The sequence below is a fragment of the Rattus norvegicus genome, chromosome 19, assembly GCF_021556685.1.
Source record: "Rattus norvegicus strain SHRSP/BbbUtx chromosome 19, alternate assembly SHRSP_T2T, whole genome shotgun sequence".
Lineage (NCBI taxonomy): Eukaryota > Metazoa > Chordata > Mammalia > Rodentia > Muridae > Rattus > Rattus norvegicus.
In genome coordinates, this window is record NC_141552.1 from 23,332,624 (window position 1) to 23,355,786 (window position 23,163).

General features: G+C 43.3%; 2 protein-coding genes across 3 annotated transcripts in view; one reads left to right on the forward strand and one right to left on the reverse strand.

Moving 5' to 3' along the window:
- Positions 1–23,163, forward strand: part of LOC147999157 (disks large homolog 5-like) — a 115,540-nt gene that overhangs the window by 17,263 nt on the left and 75,114 nt on the right. The gene's annotated exons all lie outside the window — the stretch shown is intronic.
- On the reverse strand, positions 4,885–20,688 carry LOC147999158 (disks large homolog 5-like). Of its 2 annotated transcripts, XM_087596459.1 has the most exons (7): positions 20,554–20,688; positions 19,982–20,049; positions 19,261–19,327; positions 8,301–8,460; positions 6,901–7,044; positions 6,106–6,268; positions 4,885–5,390 (listed from the first exon to the last, which is right to left on the reverse strand). In XM_087596459.1, the coding sequence occupies exons 3-7, from the start codon at positions 19,325–19,327 to the stop codon at positions 5,361–5,363; spliced, it is 564 nt and encodes a 187-aa protein (XP_087452585.1). In that variant the 5' UTR covers positions 19,982–20,049; positions 20,554–20,688; the 3' UTR covers positions 4,885–5,360. The 2 variants fall into 2 exon arrangements, with proteins under 2 accessions (XP_087452585.1, XP_087452586.1); XM_087596460.1 differs by lacking the exons at positions 19,261–19,327; positions 19,982–20,049 and having other exon boundaries at positions 4,894–5,390; positions 20,554–20,681.

The window sequence follows — 23,163 nt, forward strand, 5'->3', positions numbered from 1 at the left end:
CATTTTGTTGTTTATTTTTTGAGACAGGGTTTCTGTTTGGCCCTGGCTATTCTGACAGGCTCTCTGTAGATCAGACTTGTCAGGAAACCAGATATCTGCCTGCCTCGGCCTCTTAAGCACTGGGATTACTGGATTGTGCCAGCATGTTTAATTAAAAATTAATTAGTGGCAGTACATGTTGGCACATGCCTTTAATTCCATCACTTGGGAGGTAGAGGCATTGTGAGTTCCAGGACAGCCAGGGCTATAAATTAACACCTTGTCTCAAAGAAAACAAGCAAAAAATGAAACAAAAATGTTGCAATATGGTCTTAGGTATGTAACTGAGTCTGTTCTTGAACTCTGAATCCTCCCACTTTCACTCAGGTGCTAACCAGCAGGCTTCTGTCTTGACTTTCACTGAGCACTCAGGGCTGCCAGGACTGTTACCTCTCCCAGTGTAACTCCTGACTCTCTCATCAGCATCATCACAAAACTCCTGCTAAGAATTAAGGAAACCTGAATTCTAAGGAACAGTCGGAGCTCCAGTATTTCCAAAGCTCACTCTAATACAGATGGATCCTATGCTGCAGTAAAATGGTCACAGCTGGAGGTCTTAATTCCAGGACTTGGGACAGAGGGGGTGGAGGATCTTGAATTCAAGGTTATTTTTATGTTACATTGTTGCTCAAAGTGAGTTGGGCTGCTACAAGATACCCTGTCTCAAAATTATACCAAACACACCTAAAATGAAACAGAGGAGTTTGAGTGGGCACAGATGGGAAAGCTTGGCACTTTATGGCTAAGCCACCTGCTGCCAGCACCAAAGTCCATGCACAGCCCCAATTCTGACCTGTGTCTGGGACCCCACTTAGGAGCACGCACCAAAGTAGCTCAGATCCAGGGCTTTTGGTCTAAGAGGAATTCAGGCAGTCACACTTTGGATGCCAGTTCTCCAGCTCAACTGCCTGTCAGCCCAGGATCTGGTCTTAGTCATGGCTTGGCATCCCTAAATTCCTCCCAGCTGTGCTCTGAACTCACCCTGTGCCCCGTTCTGATGAATCTGCCATTCTCCATGGGAGTAGCCTCAAGAAGTCCCTCACATCTGAAGCACCACTCTGAGTGCAGTAAATACTGCAGGGGAGGGGCGTGGCCAGCAGAGCACCCACCCCTTTCAGCTGTAGAACATTTAGCTCCAGAGTGAGCACTGCTGTGCATTGTGGAACTTAAGCAGTATCTCAGGCTTGGCCTGGGAAGAGCCGTTGACACCCACACTTTCTGGTGTGACATTGTCTCCTGAGGATAGAGTCAGGTCAGGAGCAGCAACTGATGTTCACGAGAGACAAACTTTCTTCACCACCTGCCCATGCTGGCCCTAGGATCTGGGCTTTTTGGGTGACATGAGTGCTGAGCTCCCCAGGTAGATGGGTTTTCAGGGGTAAGGTGGTTATTGTCACCAAAGGTATCCACAAGGATAAGTCATACTGTACTAATTCCCATATTAGATCCCTTCTCACGGGTCACAGAGGTCGTGCGGTGTCCTAAATGTGGACCCAGGTTCCTGCGCACTTTTGAGGAGACTGGTCAGGGCGCAGGCTTCAGGACATTTTGTTTGAATTATTTTGGGGGATTTTATTTTTACTGTTGGGGACAAAACCTAGGGCTGCCATGTGCTGGGAAAAGGCTTTGCCACAGCTGTAGATCATCCCTAATTATAAACTCCTAAATTCTCCCAATCCTGGAACTTTCTAGGTCCCTCACAGGATGCAACCTTTGGGGGATTCCTCACATAGAATCATGGGGTGGACTGCATCCCAAAGAGAGACAGTGGGAAATGTTCCCCAGTGTCTCCCTGTGCCTGTGGTGATGAGAGTGCTGACCAGTGGATGGCAGGGCCCATGTGAAACCCTTTTGGTTTCCACTTGAGTGGAATCTTCACCATGCCTTTTTTTTTTCTTGAAACACAGGTTGCCCTGGAACTTACAGTCTTCCATCACTCTGACTCAGTTTCCCATGACTGGGATCACAGGCTTAAATTACTATGCCCATCTTTCTTTTTTTGTATTTATAAATCTTCTAAAACCCAGAAGGATCTAGAATTTAAAATTTTGCGGTCCAAGGCATTTCCAACAGGGGATTCTTGGCCTAGGAGTATCCAGACCAGTTTTTATTGTGTGGGTACTTCATTCCCAGAACAGCTTATGTTTGACAAAGAGTTCCAAGGTGTGATGTCACTGGGCATCAGGCGGTGTCCCAAAAAGCAGCACTGACTCAGGTTGTAATTTAGGCTGGAGAAACTTACTAGGACCCTGGTAATCCTAGCACCCTGGGGCCTTAGATGTCCTTAGTCTGATCTAGCGATGAATCAACTGCTCTTGAGGGTGGATTGGAATTCTAGTCACTGTGAGGCAGGAGCATTAGTATCCTACAGCCACTCTGGGCTCCATAGGAAGACCCTGTTTCAATAGTAAAAGGGGTCACCTGCGAGTTCTTACTGTCTTCCCTGAGGCCTTCCTGCTGGAGTTTGAATAGCTGTCTCACCAAGTTGAAGTAGAGGGCAGAATGTTGGTGCCTTCTATAATGAGGACGAGTGACAGATAGTCTATGGAAATTCTAGAAACATCTACAGGTATGTATGTCCTGTGCATGGGAATTGCTGGCTTCCCTGTGTCCTTTGCCTTTAATTTGCAGTCCATGGGGCACATGGGAATGTCCCCAAACCAGGCTGCACACAGGGCTTGTCCCATGATTCTCACTTGCACCCAGTGCCTGCCTGATTGTCATAAGTCTGACAGAGCCACTGTATGCTCACCTGACACCTGCAGAGAGCACTATATGGGACCCTACCATCCCCACAGTGCCCATCAGTGTCTACAATGTCCCTATATGGCACTGAGATCATCTAAGCTGCTTCCAGCCTATATGCTGCATCAGAATCTGACCATTCCTAATTTCCTCCTCTCACACCCACACTAGAAGCCCTGTACCCACACTAGCCCCAGCTGGCCTGTTGCCTACTGACATCTCATGGACTCTGTCCCAATGCCCTGCCCTGCCCTCACTCAGCTGACAATGTGGACATCTCAGGACAGTCACTGGACAATGGCTGACACACTTGTCTGAAGACTGGAAATGTTTCTCGATCTTGGAGAGGAAAGAAGGACCCTCCAACTACACTGTCCTCTAAGGAAGTTTATTCAGGTGAGGGATGACAGGGACTGTTTTGTCTCATGTCACACATGTCAGTAGAAAATATCCTAGGTATTGGATGGCGCCATTAGCATTAACAGAACAAAGCCCATAGTGTTGGGAAGGATAATAAATTATGAGTCGGATTAGAAAACCCCAAGCCTCTTCCAGGTTCTAGGAGAGCAAAAAATACCACCAAACATAGCATTAATGTGGTAGGTTGGTTAAATCTAGTTACTAGATTCTAGTGTGATACCTATGACTTTTTGTGTCATGCTCAGCTTATAATGACTAGAGGACCTAAGCTTGAGAGTCACCAATGCCTCTCCCTTGCTTCTCTAGCTGCTGAGCATTGAAAAGCCCTAATGAGACAGCATCTGTTTGCAGACATACTGGATAAACTTTCTGCACTTTATCTCTCTGAGTCACCTCCACTCTCAGTAAGTCAGTTTAATTCCATAAATTGTAAATGAGTCACGTGGAAAATATACTTTCTCAATACGATCACAGATTTCCATGTAAAAGGTGAAACATGAACTATCCCACCTAAGTTCTGGGCTTGCACAGACCTGCTCTGCAAAAGAAACATGTGGTCACAGCTGCAGTCTGCATTCACTATGGATGCTCTTGAGGACCTCCCTAAACTGCATAGATTAAGATAATTATCTTGCTTTCTATCAAAAGAATTCATTATGCCAAGTTGGCCTGTAGAAGGAGGCTAGTCTCTTCTGTATTTTATCAGATGTGCATAATCTATATGATCATCGATAGTAAGTGAAAGCTCTGTTTGGAATTGAAACTGAGTGATGCTGGAGGATGATGCTGAATGCACAATGAGCAGTGGAGGCACCAGAGCCCGGTGTGGATGCCTAGCAGGCTACCACATTGAGCAGGCACCCCTCAACCACCTGTACATACAAATCTCCTGAGATCTCTCTCCTTAATGGGAGATGATGGCGTCCACCTAGTACAGCACATGCCCTGGAAGGACAAAAGCTACCTACAGGAGCTGTGGTGATGGCTCACAGGTTAGAGCATCTGCTGCTCTCTCAGAAGAACCACATGGTCCCTAACAATCATCTACAATGGGGAATGCTATTCCCTCTTTTGGATCATGAGGGAAATGCACTCAGGAGTGGCCCAGACATACATTTGAAAAAAAAAGATCCATTGAGTTACATGATAAAAATAAATATAATCAGCAACAATAAAAAACACAGCATATGAATGATCAAATGAAACAGCACCTATAAAAACCTATTTCCCAAAATGACGTTGATGGTCATTATCTTTGTGGTTTAATACTAATGCTGTATTGTAAGAAAAACTGAGGCACATGGTTCTCGATTAGGATTATTCTATATTCCTTTGTGAAAGTTGTCATTTTTTTCTGCAGCTCTACAGGTATGAGTGTGTGTTACTCAATATCTGGGCAAACAGTCAATAAGGAATGGGTGTTGTAGACTGATATAGATTAGGATGAGCAGAACACATGACAGCATGGATACAGTATGTCAGTGATTACATCATAAAGTGTGTGTCCATAAAAAAAGTCACATTATCCACACAAAAGACACTATCACCCTGTGTACAGCTTGGTGGCTTTAAATTCCCTATTTACCCATGCTGCCTGGACCATGCAAAGATCCATATCCAGCTGTCAGTTCTAAGTCTACAGGAGGGGAAAGGACCCTTGAATAAGATGGTCTTAAGAGTCAAGAGTTACAAATCAATTTTTATTCATAAGGAATACAATTTACAAAAAACAGGCATAAAATGAACAACTAAAATGGTATAAAAAATGAAAAACAGTAACAAGAATATATAACTATGAAATAACAAAAAGAAAACTTCAATGAAAATCATAACCAAAAATATTTCTTAACAGCATTTTCTTAATGAACATTTAGAAACACAGTTGTAGTGCTTTTTCTCCTCTAGGACACGAGATGTCAAGGCAGTCCCCTCAGATGTCTCTCAAATGGTGTTGTCGGTATGAGAGAGGAGAAAGACCTCAATGAGACAGGCTGGCATACGGATACATAAATTTAGGGTCTCTATACAATGAGGAAATTAACTGAGAAGAAGAATATTCTCCCCAAAAAAGTCTTTGACTGTTGAGGATTGTCGTCAGCAGGGAACTCCTGACAGAGAAACTCACTCTTCAGGGGGCTGTCTTCTTGGGATCTGTCCTATTCCATGTCTCCTGCAGTTCCTGAGACCTGGGAGGAGAAGGCAGCTATTAAGACACTGATTTGGTGGGGACACGCATACCAGCTGTCAAGTTGCTGCCTTCTGTCCCTTCAGCTGCATTGGACAGACAGCACTGATCTTTTCACTGAAATCATTGCTGATATCTCTGCAGCCTGGGGAAAGTCACCAACAACTCTCACAGTACTGTGGGAGAACAAGCTGCTCCTCAAACTTCTACCAGTGAAAACCAAGAACGGGGAAAGGAGAAGAGACCTAACTGGGTTGCAGGAAGAAAGTAGAAGGCCACATGATACTGAGATCAAAGCCAATGACCAGGACTCATTTGCCTTTGCACTTGGTTCTTATCCCTACAAGGTGCTTCCAACCATCACATGACCCCTGTATGACCTTTGTCACACGACCAAGAACTCGTTCAAAACTCTTCATAGCATCCAATCTATGACAGGGAGATGCAGTCATGTGATATGTTATTCCTCTGTCACCATTTCTGGACTGCAGTTTCAAAAAGGGCAGAGAAGTGTACTTGCCCATAATTCAGTTTCTGAAAAGTGGTTAACATCCCAGAATACTTGTGCATAGACAGAGCAATGAATAACTCTATCACATGAGGTGGGTGACTGATTGGGTGTGGGGAGATTAGAAAGATGATAGGGGAAGCAAAGATGTATCCAATAGGCAAATGGTATCAGACATTGTTAATCTGACTCAGCTGCTTGTTCCTACCACATTTTGCTGGGTCTGGAGGTTGCTGGTCTTCTCCTGTTCGTCTTCAGCATTCGGGTTCAACTCAAACAAATATCGCTCTAACTCCTTGCTCTCCTGCTTCAATGTGACCAACTTCTTCTTCATACATGCCTGGTCCATCAGGAGCCGGCTGTGCAGGTTGCTGGAAACACACTCTGCATAGTAAGATCCTGAAGCCTCTTCCTCCCATTCCAACTGCCAAATCCCACAAACTCCACCAGGTCCCAGATACCCATAAAGACTTCATAGAATACATATCCATACATGTAAGGCTGCTCCACAAACAGCAAACGGCCAATCCAGGGAAGAATAAATTGTATCTGTGACCCAAGCACCAATAAGAGTCCATGTCTCTCCAAAAGAACAAGGGATCTACAACTATCCATGAAAGCCCAATGCATCGGGGCAACATCAATTAGTAGGCAGTAAACAACCACAAGAGGACAGTAGAACCAAGGGAGGTCACGCAAACCATGTGGTCCACACATTGAGCTTTGTAAAACCTGGTATGACCCCAGAGGCCCAGGTCAGCCTAATAACCCTCTGATGCCTGAATCAGTATAGTTCTATCCAGAGCCTTCTAAAGATGCATAGACACTGTGGTGATGAGTCACAGTCTCTTATGGAACTGAAACTGAGTCCAAAAGACCCACGGCACAGTGATATTTAAACAGCAGAAGACATGGACCCAGAGCTGCAGGCTCTCCAGTCCAGAACAAAGAGAGGCAGCAATGGATATTCCACAAGTGATGGGCCCTTTTGAACAGTACTCACCGATAGAAGTTAATCTCCTTCTTGAGCTCCTGAAATTTCTCACGATGTTCAATGTTCTTTGTGTCTAAGTTGTGCAGTAATGACATGACCTCTTTCTCCTTTATCTTCAAGTTTTCATAAAATGGATTTGGCCTGAAGTAGGGGCTGGCCCCAGGAAGATAGAACCCAATGAACATCGAGGTTTAGGATTATATGATCTCAGGCTATGTCTTGTACTACCCCAGCCCTGGAAGGACACTTTCTGAATTCTACATATTTGGATCTTCTTCAGCTTCAGAAACTTGGAATTGTGTGCCCAGGACAACAGAAGCTAAGCACCCAGATAAAGGGTTCCCTGGCTCACTTTTTTCAATCAGGAGGGCTGGATCTGCATTCAAACCTGTTATGCTGTCAAGAGCCTAGGCCACAGAGCTTACCCAACCACACACACACACACACACACACACACACACACACACACACACATCCAGAAACCTCTGATTTCATTTTTCCTGTTTTGACAAGTGGAATGCTACAAGCCGAATAACTAATATTCTAGAGGCAGACAGTACACATAATTCTGGAGATGAGACCAGATATTGCCACAAACTTATAATCTGCCCAAGGCATACAAATGTATAGACAAATGTGACTACACAGGCAAAGAACTGTGCTGTTGAAAGTGGGGCTTCCAAAATAAAGCACTTACACCTCCATGAAACTATTATAAAGGTAAATCCTGAGGTCAAAAAACAGACCCCTAAATTCCAAAGGTGGAGGGATAGAGAAACATATAAAGGTTGTGCATATGCATGCAGAGCTGTGCACACACAGACACACAAGCTGGGGCACACCCACAAGAAAAGAAAAGTAAGGCCTCCAGCCCCGAAAAAAAGAACCAAAAAAAAAAAAAAAAGAAAAAGAAAAGAAAAGTAAACAGACTCAGAGAATGAGAAAGAGAGACAAATATGGAAAGAGCACAATGAGAATCAGTAGAAATGCATGCACCATTACTGTCTCAGAGTGTAAGGCACAGAGACAAGAAGGAGCAGGCCAGAGCCTCAGGCCTTCTACTTAAGCATTGATATGAACACTGTGGGACCTGTCACCTAAGGCTGCTGCCAGGAGATGATAGCGTTCAGTCACCTTCCTAGCAAGCACAAACACTCTCCACAAACTCACAGCACCCAGAACCTTGCAAAACTACCACCTGTCAAGGGCTTTCCAATTGTACACTGGGAACTCATGCTCCAGTGACTTTATCCCTGAAATCTTCACTCAGATTGCAAGTTCAGATTTTCAACAGGCAGAATCAGAGAGTCCATTTTCAATCTCACTCCTCAGTAAGGGTCAGGTTCTGAATCTCCTATCTATGGGAGATGAGGTTTAGAACAAGGTCGTTTGTTTGGAGCAATGCATACCTCTTGCTCATGGATCCACCTGTCACATAAAGGAGGCAATCTGTCAGCTCATTTCTCTCCTTGGTAGTTAGCTCCAGTTCTCTATTCAGCCTCTCCTCTTCCTCGTTGGCCTGCACCTTGTTTAGGACATTTTCAGGGGATGACGTCTGTCTGCAGGCCGCTGTAGGTAGAAGAACACAAGTGAACCTGCATGGGGTGAATGCATAGAGCATACACAGACCACAGTGAGGTCCAAACAGGAGAACATGCTTGGAAGCCAGTGTCACTGCAAGGAGTTTGGTCTGTGTAAGAGGCATCCTAAGTGGATCACAGTTCCCCCACTACTATATAGAGACCAAGAGATGTAAGCAGCCAGGTGTTCCCTATGCCCGCCCACACAGGCTTACAAGTACCAGAGAGATGCCTTCTCCACGATTATTATCAGGTACGCAGGCAACAACCTGGTTTCAGGACCCTCACCCCTCTGGTTTCAGAAGTCAGATCATCAATTCAGCATCCACAATGACTTGATTGATCAGGGATACTCAGATATCCTACACTGTTACTCTAGTCCAATAACTTTGCATTAAAAAGTCATGTAGGGGGAGGACATGGTCAACAGACTTATTAATTCCCCCTACTGAAATGACAAATGCCCCACAAGTGCCAATAGGTTACAGGCTCTTTCTCTACCTGCTCCATATAGTTTGGCTACTGTAGAAAAATATCTGCCACACAGAACCTCTAATATATGAAGGTAAGATTGGCCCCGTCAGCCAGAGGTAGTCACAGGAGTTCTAAGAATATAAGGTCATGCCAGGAGCACAGTTCTCTCCCTCTTACTACTGTCAGATAGTCACTGAATTTAAAGAAGCAATGAAAGTGAAGTACATTGATGCCCTGTTTAATTCAGAAAAGTTATACCCTCCATGACTACTTATGGTGTTATTATATCAATTTAACATACCGAATGCACTGTAAAAGTAAAGACTAGAAGTTCACCCAATAATAGCATAGGCATTGCCATATCCTCCATGTGGTTATGGAGAAACTAATAATGTGACAACCTTGACTTTCAGGAATTGTGATAATCATGGAATTCAATATCTGTGGAGATGTTCCAGTGGTTGTGGCCCATTGCTATAAAGGCCAGCTGAAGGCCCCCACACTCACCCCTGAGAGGAAGCTCAACATACACTCCCCAGAACTTACTCCACATTCCCCATGTCCTGTGTCCATCATTACCTTTAGGTTTCGTTTGCTTCACTCTAGACTCTTCTCTATCAACATCAACTCTCCCAAAGCGCCTGAGAAGACGGGCAAACATGCCTGTGGATATATCCTTTGGACACTAAGTGAAAAAGTAGGGAATTGGTTGTCACAACGATACTGGTGACATCACAGGGATTCCAAGGTCTCTCTAGGAGACAATAGAATGTCCACGAAGGGACGGCTGATGTCACGGAGAACAGACTTTGCCTCCCTGCTAATGTTCTCCCTGTACTGAGCAAAAGCTGATGGACCCTTTTCAGGGGACTTCCCTGTGGCATAGCCACTGAGCACCACATGCTTCCAAAGCCAAATTTGACTCTAGGCTTGATTGGAAAAACCTAAGTCATTGCTATGTATCTAAATGAGTGCTTCCTCCCCAATCCCTGCACAGAAATGTTTCATCCTACCTCAAATTCTCCTCAGTCAGCAATATTACCCATTAAAGATTACTGAGAAATCACACCAGTTACTATAAGTAGCCAAAGAGGTCTCCTGTCTCATCATGTGCAGGTGCATGAAATCACACCCAGAAATAGCCTGTAGGGTAGGTTGCGATGTGGCTGTGTGTTATAGGTACAACCTGAAGCTTTGTGCTTAACATTTAACAGTTGCCACCGGATTCCTTAGGAGAAAGAATTGCATTCATTATGGACCTGGCAACAATGTGGTGATCTGTTAGCAGAGGAAACTGAAATATTGGATCCACCAGTGAATGCACCCTCAGGCTAAGTGTGGGGCTCTCCTCTCTGCACCTAAGTTAAAAAAGCAGGATTGCTTACAGGCCTCTCTAAGCTATAACGTCTGATTTCATCTGAAAAATAAAATAGTCAGCAATGTGTGTGTGGGGGGGGGGGTACAGCCAAAGGAGTTGGACAAGCCTAGAGACATAACTCAGTGGACAGAGTAAGAAACAAGCATCTTCACTCCTGTTTTATGGATCACCCCACAAAACACAAACGCATCTATCCTACTAAAAAAAAAAACAAGTTATTTTATTGAATGCATACACTAATACTGTTTACAGTATTGGTAGCAAAGCTCAGATTTTGGGGGCAGATCCATGACTTGAACTATCTTCCTGACAACATATAAAACAATAAATAAATAAATAAATAAATAAATAAGAAAAAACAGAAAAATAAAAAAACACAAAAAGCACAAGCCTTTCATGTGAAGTTACAGAAGAGTGATCCAGTGGTCACTTCTGACCAGGCCATTTTAGCTATGACAGTGCATAGTGAACCTTAATTTGATGGGTCCTATATAAAGCTTTGTGCAATATTGTCATTTTAACCAACCTCATCTAGAACATACATAACAACACAGGATATGATCACAATGTCCTTGCTGTGTATCAAGTTATTTTTCTATGTCCTTGATTGTCAGGCATAGAACAGCAACAATCTGAGATGGCTGGTAGACTTGGAAGAAAGTGGATATGAAAGATCCCCGTTTGATATCAGTACAGCCATTTCTTACGAATGAGAATCTTTTAAGCTGGCCCTCGCTTAGCCCCTACACGTTAGACAATAGACCAGAAAGTACAGAAAGCACATTCCCACCCACTCTCTAGGAAGCTGCCGGACCATAAGAACAGAGGGTACAGAACATATTTACTGCAGGGCAATTAGAAGACAGGAAACATCTCTGGGAAGCTGACTGACCACTATAGAAGTGAGATATCCTTGGTACTGAATGCAGCTGTGCTATAGGCTGACATAGCTATAGCCTTGTCCTGGGAACTCCAGAAGAGTAACACCTGCCAAGACAGATATCCTTGGTCCTTGTCCTGGGAACCCCAGGATAAGAAAACATATATCAAGTCAGACGTCCTTCATACTGAAATAGCTGCATTGATGTGGTTACGGCCTTATCCCAGGAATTCCAGGACGAGAAACATCTGCCTAGTTATCCTTGGCACGAAATAGCTGAGCTAATGAAACTGTGTAATCTTAACTGACTATTTAAGCTGTATATTTCTGTTGTTTGAGGCTCCTCACATCCCTCCTGCGTGTGGACCATGTCGAGCCCCAGTGCATTGGTATCCCAAAGTAAACCTCTTGTTTTTACATCAAGACTGAGTCCTGTGTGTTCATAGGGTGGTGATTGTCCTCAGGACTGGAGCGAGAGTCTCCTCTGTCTGAGGGTCTTTCAGATAAAGCTATAGTTGTGGGTTACACACCTCAATTCTCATTGGCTAATGCTGTCCTCACAGTCCTTGGAGGCCCCTTTGTAAGACTACCTGTTGGAAAGTGGAAGCAGCTTTATTTGAGCTCAAAGTGAACCTGACGAGCAACTTAGAGAACAAGATGGGGTAATTGAGAACCTGTCTAAAACCAGCACTGAAACCCACCCTCCATTCAAAGCATCATCTACCAATTCTTGAATTTTTACCATTCTCTGCCAACCAGTCTTTCATTCAGGAAAGGTAGAAAAGAACTGGAAATGATCTTTGTATTCTAAGGACCTCGATCCGTCTTTCCTTAGGTCCACGTTAAGAACAAATGAAATGGGTATCACCATCTGAATAACTTAATATTACCCACTCAGCATTTCTAGCCTAATACTGTGCCTATGGCAATCTCAAGCTTCCCTGAGTGTTGCTGCCCCAGCAAGAAGAATGAAGTTCTATGGTCAATCCCCAGTGAACCTTTCAAGGGGTTAGAAGAAAGCCATCAGAGATACTGCACTTCTTTGTCCTTCGATTAAATCAAGATGATACAACGTGAATCTAGTGTGCTATTCCACCACACATCTTCCTCACAACCCCACCTATCTGAGTTCATTGCTTGGCAGAATTCATGCCCCACCATCCGAGATATTTCTTGATTCATTGCTGCCAAGGGCCAGGTTTCCTGAGTTTTGTTTTTTATAGAATTGGGTGTAGTCAATCATAGTTGCCCTCTGTAAGAAATGACAAATATCTATAATAACTGAATATTCTGAAGGTTTTTATACTGGTTTTATTATACATATAACTGTGAAACGGAAAACATACATATTTCATCAATGAAATGAGTAAGATTGATTTAATGAACAGAAAAATGGATGGTACTTCAAAACTTCCATGATTACATATTATCTATTTAATTCCCTCCACAATAGCAAGAAGCGGACATTATTATTTACTTAAACCGAGAAAATATTAATTGTTTGGCCTGCTTTTCTGAGCTTCCTTAAGGTATGGTTAATTGACAGAGCTGTGGTTTAAAATTAGGGTCCATATTCTTCTGTTTTAAATGTGTGCCTTTTCTTTCTATTTTTTTCTCCATCTTTATTAAATTGGGTATATCTTATTTACATTTCAATTGTTATTACCTTTCTGGGTTTCCAGGCAAACATCCCCCTAGCCCCTCCCCCTCCCCTTCTCTATGGGTGTTCCCCTCCCCATCCTCCCACCATTACCCCCCTCACCCCAACAAGCCCCTTCACTGGGGTTCAGTCTTGGCAGGACCAAGGGCTTCCCTTTTATTTCTAGTGGGTGCTGCTCTCCCTGCTCCATGGGAAGTGGATGGGGGGAAGGCCCGGGCCTGGGGTGAGTTGGAACTGGGGTAGAAAGGCATACGGCCTCCTAGGTGAGAATGCCAAACCACCACTGCTGCTGCAGCCACCATGGAGAAGCCCTTGTTCCTGCTGCAGGGAGGAGAGTCTGGTGGCCACAAGATGTCTGAAGGGGAGCTGAGAGTGGACAGCTTCATCACCCGCCTGCTGGAGGTATGAGGATATCGTCCGGGAAAAATTGTGCAGATGACTGAAGCAGAAGTCCGAGGGCTGTGTATCACGTCTCGTGAAATCTTTCTTAGCCAGCCAACAGCTGTGAACACAGGTTTCTTTTGGAGAGCAGGCCTGTGCAGGCCCAGAACCTAGGTGGGACAGTTCAAGCTACCCTTTTCCCATGGCCAATCTCAGATCATATTCAGAAAGTATTTCTTGGGCTAAAGAGATGGCTTAGTGGTTAAGAGCACTGACAGCTCTTCCAGAGGTCCTGAGTTCAAATCCCAGCAACCACATGGTGGCTCACAACCATCTGTAATGAGATATGATGCCCTCTTCTGGTGTGTCTGAAGACAGTCACGGTGTACTTGTATATGATAAATAAATAAATAAATCTTTAAAAAAAAGAGTATTTCTTCGAGGTGATGGATTTTCAATTTATGGAATTGAACTAACTTACTGATGGTGGAAGTGACACAGAGAGTTAAAGTACAGAAGGAATAATCCAGAATGTCCACCAAAAGTTGCTGTCACACCAGGGCTTTTAAAAGCTCAGCTGCTAGAGAAGCAATGTAGTCTTTGGTTATTCTCAAGCTTAGGTCTTCTAGTCATTATAAGCTGACCATGACACAAAAAGAGTCATCTATATCAAAATAGAGAAGAGTAACTAGATTCACACCACACTATCACATTACTACTGTATTTGAGGTTCTCAGTTAATATCTAAGAACCTGGAAGAGGCCTGGGTCTTGCTACACAAACTCATGATTTATGTCCCCATTGTCAGCTGAGATTCTTCATGCAGCCTGGGGTCAAGGAGGTCATCCCACAAAGCACAAAACACCCATCTCAGATAAACATGTATGGTTTATTGAATCCAAAACATCCATGAATTTCAGGACACAATTAAATGTTGAAACCTAAGGATAATAGATAGAGAAGAGAATTAAGATTTCTAGTTCATAGATCCAGTAAACACCTTCAACAAATCATAGCAGCAAACTTTCATAAGGTAAAGAAAGAAAAGGCAATAAAGGTACAACAAGCCTACAGAACATCAAACTACTTGTACCAGAAAAATTCCTCCATTCACATAATAATTAAAATGCTAAATGCACAGATCAAGAAAGAACATTAAAAGGGGTAAGGTATAAATATCTAGTAACAAATAAATTGAGACGTATCTGAATTACACCAGACTTCTCAACAGAGATTCTAAAAGTCAGAAAATCTTGGGCAGATGTAATACAGACACAGGCTCCTATATCCAGCATAATCATCAATCACCATAAAAGGAGGAACCAGGATATTTCATGACAAAACCAAATTTAAAGAATTCTTTTCTGTAAGAAAGCACAACAGAGGCTAATAGGAGGAAAACTCCAAGACAATGAACTAAACTATACCCAAGAAAAACCAAGAAATTAATCTTCTCTCAATAATTTAAAAAAAGAGAAGCACACAAACATAATTTCACCTATAACCAGAAAAAGAAGAGAATGCAGCAATCATTGGCTTTAATATCTGAACAGATCTTCTTTCCCTAATCCCCAAGCTCCCAGGGGCCAAACTGCCAGCCAAACTGTATGCAAGGATGCTCTATGGTTCAAGGTGAGGCCTGTAGCCCCACCAAAGGCAGATCCTAGAGGTGTGAGGTGGGGATGGATATGTGTGGGTGCAGGAGCACTGTCACATAGGCAAAGCTGAGCAGAAATGTAATGTAAGGTTTGATGAGGGGAGTCTGGAAAGCAGGACAACAGTTGAAATGTAAATAAATAAAATAACCGATTAATAAAAAATAGCCAAAAATAAAATAACAAGTAAAAAGGTAAATGAAAATTAAACCAAACCAACCAAACAAACAAACAAAAATCCCTGTAGTGGATTGGCCTAATTCTGCTTGTATTTTAATGCTAATTTGTGGAACTCAGGACTGGTTAACCCCAAATAACTGACCCTGTTCCCAGTTAACTGTGATTATAAAGAAGCCAACAGCCAACAGCTGCACAGCAGAGAGATGGGGGAGGTGAGTTTGAGGGCTTTGCTAGAGAGGATCATGAGGAGGGAAGAAGGAAGAAGAAGCTGCCATAGAATAAAGGAAGAACATGTGTGATGGAGAGGAGAGAGGAAGAGGACAGCAGCCATGGTTAAGGGAGAGGAGAGCCTGGTCCTGAGGGCTGTCCAAGTGGAACAAAAACAGTCAAGATGCTACACAGCCTGTAAGAGTTGAGCGTTATTGTTTGGAAAGTAGATCTGATACCATGGAGGGCAGGCAGCTGCCCAGCTACTGTGCTGACGAATCCATACTAAAAATAAATTTAACAAAATATGAGTAACCAGTAAGACAGCTCTGTAGAGGATCCGAAAAGGAATACTTTAGTTTGAAGGGAAGGACAAAATACCAGAGAACACAGGGGATAAATTAATAAAACTAGGTAAGTTAATCAAAGAAGACTGGGAAAACCACAAAAATTAACAAAATGACAAAATTTAATACATAGGTTTAAATAATAATTACATATCACAAAACTCAATATCTAGGGTGGTGGGGCATGAATTCTGCCATGGTCTGAACTCAGAAAGGTGGGGTTGGGAGAAACATGTCTGGTTAAATAGTCCACCCACATTGTGTCAATGTGATTTAATCTAAGGACAAAGAAGTGGAGCATCTCTCATGGCTTTCTTCTAACCCCTTGAAAGGATCACTGGGGTGTGGCCTCAGTATTTCATACTTCTTGCTAGTTCAGCGAAACTCAAGGAAGCTTGAGATTGTCACAGCACAGTATTAGGCTAGATATACTGAGTAGATGATACTAAGTTGTTCAGATGGTGATATCCATTTGCATGTGTTCTTAATGTGGACCTAAGGAAAGAGAGATCAAGGTCCTTAGAATAGAAGGAACATTCCCAGTCCTTTTCTACCATTCCAGACTGAAAGGCTGGTAGGGAGAAAGTGGTAAATAATAAAGAATTAATAGATGATGCTTTGAATGAAGGGTTGGTTTTTGTGCTGGTTTTAGACAGGGTTTCAAGTATCCCATGTTGCCCTCTTCCTGGCTGGCCCGGTTCACTTTGAACTCAGATAAACCTGCTTCCACTTTCCAATAGATAGTCTTACAAGAGGGGCCTCCGAGGTCTCTGAGGACAGCATTAGCCTTTGACAGTTGAGGTGTGTAACCCACAACTATAGTTTTAGCCACTTTGTTCCATGTCTACCAGCTATTTCAGATTGTTGCTGTTCTATGCCTGACAATCAAGGACACATAAAAATAACCTGATAGAGAGCAAGGACATGGTGATCACATCCTTGCCTCTGCTGTATGTTCTGGATGAGGTTTGTTAAAATTCCAATATTGCAAAAAGCTTTATATAGGGCCCATCACATTAAGGGTCACTATGCACTGTTTCATCTAAAATGGTCTAATCAGAACTGACCGCCAGACAACACTTCCTGCGAAGTTCCTATGAGAAGCTTAAGTTTTTTGTGTTTTTTCTTCTTCCTTCCTTCCTTCCTTCCTTCCTTCCTTTCTTTCTTTCTTTCTTTCTTTCTTTCTTTCTTTCTTTCGCTTCATAGGTTTAGAAGAATGTATTTTGGGCCACGGATCTGCCACTAGTATCTTAGCTATCGATGTGATCAATCAGTGTTAGTGTGTGCATTCAATAAAATGTCCATTTTTGACTAAGGTAGATGCTTCTGTGTTTTGTGCGGTGACCCATTGTCAATGTGTAGTGAGTTGGGGCCCTGGGTATGGTCGCATACCCCCAGGACACAGGGGGTGCAGAGCAAAGGCATAAGAAACTGCACGCAGTTGTAAGCTTTATTAATCCTTATTAAGCTAAGAATATGCATTACTACAATTTTCATTGTGTCAAGATACCATAAGATCATTATTCCCAGGATACCCGGAACAATGAGGGAAGATTAAACAAAGAAAGACGAATAAACGAAAGCTTCTTCTAAAAATATTCATATAACAAATAACCCCTCTTATTATAATCAAAATATACTCACCATTACCAAGAGAGCGTTAGAACCACTTCCACAAAACGGGACACAGCAGAACATAATTTAAGGCCAAGTGGGAAAAACATTTTCTTCTCCAGGGCGGCATTCCAGCCCCTACTTGAATCTGTCACCAGGCCTTTCTTGACCCTGCCTGGGAGCTGCATCTCTATGTCTTAACAATTCCTTCTTTTTTCTTTTGTTTTAAAGTAACACTTTACATAACATAGCTAAAGGTCCTTGTAGGGGTTTAGTCATGTAAAAATAAAGCAACATAATACATAATGTACATAAGATTATGGCAAAACTAGCTCCTCCCATGCTATGGAAAATCCTTTGAAGCCAAGCCTTGGGATCTAATCCTGTCAATTGATCAGCCAATAATTTCGCTATTCCATATCTTCTAGCTGTTTACCAAAAGACATTCGAACATCATATTTCAAGGCATTAATTACTTTTGAAGCACTTTCATTACCCTCTAAATAGGCTTGAATTAACTTCCAATCATGTTCTGTGTCATTATCCATATATTTACTAACAGAAAAGTAGTAGGATTTCATCATGATAAGCAATATAAGCCCGATAACTGGCATTGTCCGCAGCAGAAGAAACCATGAGTAAAACACACATTGCTAAGAATAAGTGCTCAGCCGTAAAGGACTTTCCTGAAGGAGACAAAATTATTCCTTTCAGTGTTTAATCGCTTCACCTGACCCCACATAGGTAATAGGGTTGTCACTACACGGATCCTTATCCATTGTTGTTTGTGGACACTAAGAGAAGCCAGGGCCTCAGTAATGGAGGACACCTCCTCATCTCCTGAGAACATCCATCAGGAGAAAATGTAGCTGGTTTAACTGGATTCCTTTGAGGGTAGGGAGCAGTTCTTATTATTCTGTGCTTGGATCCATCTCCCGGGTAACCAGAATAGTCTCCCATCCTGTAATGAGACAAAACCCTCTCCCCTATATACAATGATGTCCTTTCCTGCCATTCAGCATCCCAGGCAATTTTTATCCATACTGTCTTTTCCATGCCTTCTTGGGGGAAGTTCAACAAAGTGTCTATTGGCTCTTGATATAACTTCACCTTGTGGTAAATTAAGAAAATTAATAACGTATAATGCTTGTGCCAATATAGCCCTGGGACTGGTCTGCAAACTCCATTCAGGTTGCATAAGGCCATCTCTTTTCCCCCTTTTTAATTTTATAATTTGTCATTTCAGGGTATGGTGAATTCTTTCAACAAAAGCTTGTCCTTGTGTATTGTGTTCTGTACCAGTAATATGTACAATATGATATCGTTGACAAAATTGTTTATATTGATAAGAAATATATGTTGTCCATTATCAATTTTAATTTTAGAAGGCAGTCCCATAACAGCAAAAGTTTCCAATAGATGCTGTATAACATGAGCAGTGCGTACTCCTGGCAATGGTGTAGCCCACACAAATTTTGAAAAATTATCTATGCTTACATCTATATGTGAAAGGCGACCAAACTCAGAAATATGGGTTATATCGATCTGACACGATGTATTAAGTTGCATCCTACTGGGATTAATTTGAGATGGAATACATTTTATACGTGAAGACTGACACATAGGCAATTAGCAATAATTTGTTTGGCTTGAGAATAGGGAAGCTTATATTTAATATGTAAATATCCTGTATTGGCATGATTATGACTGTGTTCTTCTGGGGTAGCAAATGCCACTAATTGATCTACCATATGATTGCCAAGTGTTAAAGATTCTGGAAATTTTGAATGTGATCTAGTATGTGTAATGAATATTCTAGAGTTTCATAATAACAATAGTCCTTTAATATGTGAGAATAACATTTAATATAGGCTTAGATGTAGAAACAACAGCAGTCGCAATATTCTGTACTACTCCTACAACATAAGCGGACTCAGCTATAATATTTTTACATCATGAGTAAAATCCTGGAATACATTAATTACCGCTAATAATTCATTTTGTTGTACTGACCCAAAAGAAGATTCTTGTCCCCAAAATTAATCTTTGGTCCAATAAGCCATCTTGGTCTTAGAGCCATCTGTAAACACAGTAAGGGCTGATGGTAATGGATCAACAGAAATTAGTGTATTTATCAAATTTTTTTTGTTTTTTAAAGCAATCCCACAATTTACTATGGAGAGGATGAAATTCAACATTTCCAGTGTAAGAAATCATGGCTAATTGAAAAACCTCAGACATCTGCATTAAATATTCCCCTTTATCTTTGCTTAATGGGAAAACAATAGCAGCACAATCATATCCCCACAGAGTAACAGGTCTTTGTATGCCTTGCTGAATAATTAAAGAAATTTGTTCCTCATTAATTGTTAATGTTTGGTTAAAGTTTTATTTAATATAAACCCATTCTAAAGGCAACTCATCCTGAGCGAAAGTGCCTGTAGGATATTCAAGAGTATTTAAACATATAATTTAATAACTCTATCTGGATCAATACGTGCCAAATATGCATCTTTCCATTTTCAGAAAAGATACCCTTGCATGCCTTCATATAAGCATTAATATCCCCAGCCTCCTTTATAGGTAATAATGCTCTCCTGTACTCTTAATTAGCATTTTCAAAAGCAAGCATTTGCAGCAGTTGTCCTCCAGCTACCTCTCCTACCATTGTTCTTTCCAATGTTAATTTTAATATACATAAAAACTTAATATATGGTTCATAGAAAGCTACTACCTTTTTCAACCAACCAGTATCATCCTTTATAATAAGTCGGTTGGGCCACACCTTGAATCGATGCTGGCCTAATTATAGGAAAAGAAAAAGCAGGTGAATTCGTCATTATCATCTTGTGAATCTAATGGTCAACATGCCATCCTCGGGAAAAGACTTAGAAAAACCTGCTTCAGGCAGTGGTGCAGAGGGAAAAATTTTTACTTTCGTTTTGTCTTAATGAAGCTCTAGCTTCTTGTTCTGTATTCGTTATTACCCTGTCTGCATTCATGGCCTTGAACACAGTAAAAATTACAGCCCAAAGAGACCAGAAATTGGAATCTTTTTGCCCTGCCTGACAGCCTTTTTCTCCTTAACTTTCACTTTGACCCAGATATCAGAATCCCTGGAACCCTCGTAAGGGAACCATGGAGTGTACTCTTGCTGTCTCTAAACACTTTTCTAAACCAGACTGATAGACATGAATTCCCTGCACTCTTAAAGATGCTTAAGCATAGCGAGATGAAGAGAAGATTTATCTTGTCCCATTTCCTTGTAATAAATTGTACTTACCTTATCTGACTGTCCAGACTTACCTTCAGGGACCCTGTTCCAGTGCCATAGGTCGACATCTAGGGTGTTGGGAGCCCTGCGTCCGGTCGCATTCCTTTCTGTGTTTCCCGATGCTCAGTGGCCATGCCACTCCAGCATGCTTTGAAATGAACCAGTCCGCCGACACCACCACCACCACCACCACCACCACCACCACCAATTTGGTTTTGTAAATAAAGTTTTATTGACATCGCCATACTCAGCATTTACATCCTGTTCAGTGCTGCTTCTGGCTGCAGCTGCAGGGCTTAGGAGCCACAGAGCCCTTTAGGCTCCCAGAGCTGAGAGCATTGACCTTTGCCTTGTTTGTGAAAGAGGTGACTGACCCCTGTGCTCAAGGTGGCCTTTCCGTGCCCTTTAACCCATAGCATAGGTCTCTGTGCCATCCTCTCCCTTTGCTATGGTGTGCACTTCCTGGTACATTTCCGTTAGCTCTTGAAATTTCCAGAGCATTGGGTCTTGCAAATTGAATTTGCATGGCAACAGGAATAGACCTGATGGCAGGGTGTAGGACACTCCCTATGGGGACCCTGCCCAGGGGCATAAGCTTACTTTTCCAGTCAACTCCCTGAACAGTGAGCCTTTGTGGGACAAGGTACTTCACGACATGACTTGACCTCTCTGCAGTGCACCCAATCCCTGCTTGGCTCAGATGTCCCCCAGAGAGGTTGTGTGAGTGTCCCCAGTAGAGGCAGCACTCTGTGTGGTGGCATTGACATGGCACCCAGGAAAGTCAAAACCAGAGGGACATGTCGGGCAGTTGGAAGCAGATGTCTGCGTCCATGGAGAGAAGGATGGGCTAGACACTCCTACAGGGGGTGAGCTGAGAAGCACTTCCTTGGCTTTTTCACAGCCGTGTAGGCTGCATGCCATGCTGTGTACCCATGCTGTGCTGAAACCCCAGACTTTGAGTCTCCCACAGCTGCTGTGTCCTGGGGCCAGGGTAGGATTAAGCAGACTTCAGCAGGAGAAAGGTGAAAACCCTGGTTGCGGGGTTGGGATGGCACAGTCATAAAACTCCTGCACATGAGGCCCCTGACTTAGAGCCGTATAGCAGCTGTGACAAGCCAGCTCTGGTGACACTCATCTGCAATGCCAGGCCATGGTGGGTAGAGGCAGTAGGATCAGTTGTTTAATTATCCTTGGCTACACGGCAAGTTCGAGGCCAGCCTGGGCAACTTTGTCTATGAAAATAAGACAAAACTAGGTCTTGACTCTGAGCATCACTGCCTGTACCTGGCACGGTTGCCCCACCCCAGGTAAGAAACCCCTCTGTCCAGAGGCCATAACTGCAGGAGACCCCTGGCCAAGTGTCTATACCGCGCCTTGTTTGACTGGACTGTGCTGAGGACCAACCACACTCTCAACAGGAAGGACATGGGAGAGGCTGTTTCTGTGAGGTCCCAGGCCCTGAGACGGCCAAGAATAAACCCTGTCCTTGGGAAAGCCATGGAGACTAGGAACCCACGGGATCTCTGCAAACACCAGGGCTGGCAGGGGACTCTCATCCTCTACAGCAGCTGCTCTCAATCTGTGGGTTCTACATCAGAGCTCCTGCACACCAGACATTTACATTACAGTTCCTCACAGTAACAAAGTGACACTTATGAAGTAGCTCTCCAATAAGTTTATGTTGGGATGACAACGACATGAGGAACTGAAATAAAGAGACACAGGATTAGGAACGGTAAGAACCGCCATTCTATAGGAACCCAGGCATCTGCACTCGGTGTCTGGAAGTGTGATAGGCGAGGCTTCACCCTCAGCGATGCCAGCATGTGGGCACCAAGCCCAGGTTCCACCCCAATGCTTCCTGGATATGTGCATGCCTGGTTCCATCAAGAAGTAATAAAGGAACCCTTGGTAAAAAAACACTGGGTACCAAACTGGTCAGGAAAACACACCCCCTCTGCTGCAACTCCTCTCAGGACGGCTAGTCTTCCCAGGAGGCCCCGGCTATAACCACACCTTGTCTCCCAGTGCTTGCCCATTGGTGTCTTGGCCATTTTCAGATTTGAGGACTTTGAACAGAATAGCTTCCAGCAGATTTGCATCAATGAATCCAACAAGTAGTTGCAGTCCTACTTCACCCAGCACATCTTCAAGCTGGAGCAGGTGAGAGTGGACACCTATTCCCCAGCCCAGCCCAGCCATCACCCTGAATGTCAGCTGTGTCCCTCAGTATCAGCAGGATGGGGCCTGGGCACCATAGGTTCCCCAGGACCTAAAGCTATGTCCTTGAACTCAGTGCCATGCTCAGCCCTTCCAGCCTCTTTCAACCCTTCTGGAAGCTCAACTGCTCCTGCAGCAAGGCAGCAGTGTGCACATTCTGTTATGTCATTTGTGTGTGTCTACAGGAGGTCAGAGCCTGTCCCCTCTGGTCCTTTCTTTTGCTGTATTTGCCTTTCTGAGGAGGCAGCACCCACAGGTATGGGAGGCAGCCACATGCATATTCTGCAGCCATGTCTGATTCCTCTGAGGCTCAGTCACACTTACACACCTACCCTCCAACCTCCCCCCTCCATGTCACCCCTGGGGCTCTGTAAACCTTCCTGCTTTCTGTCTTTATATAACTGGTGACACTGCAGCCCTCA

Bases quoted from the DNA above. Each gene is read 5' to 3' on its own strand.
- LOC147999158 (XM_087596459.1), bottom strand. From the start codon at position 19,327: ATGGCTCTAAGACCAAGATGGCTTATTGGACCAAAGATTAATTTTGGG. The intron at 6,269-6,900 runs GTGAGTACTGTT...GTGTGTTTCCAG, and splicing joins AAGGAGATTAACTTCTATCG to CAACCTGCACAGCCGGCTCC. The intron at 5,391-6,105 runs GTAGGAACAAGC...TTCTCCTCCCAG, and splicing joins TCCAGACCCAGCAAAATGTG to GTCTCAGGAACTGCAGGAGA.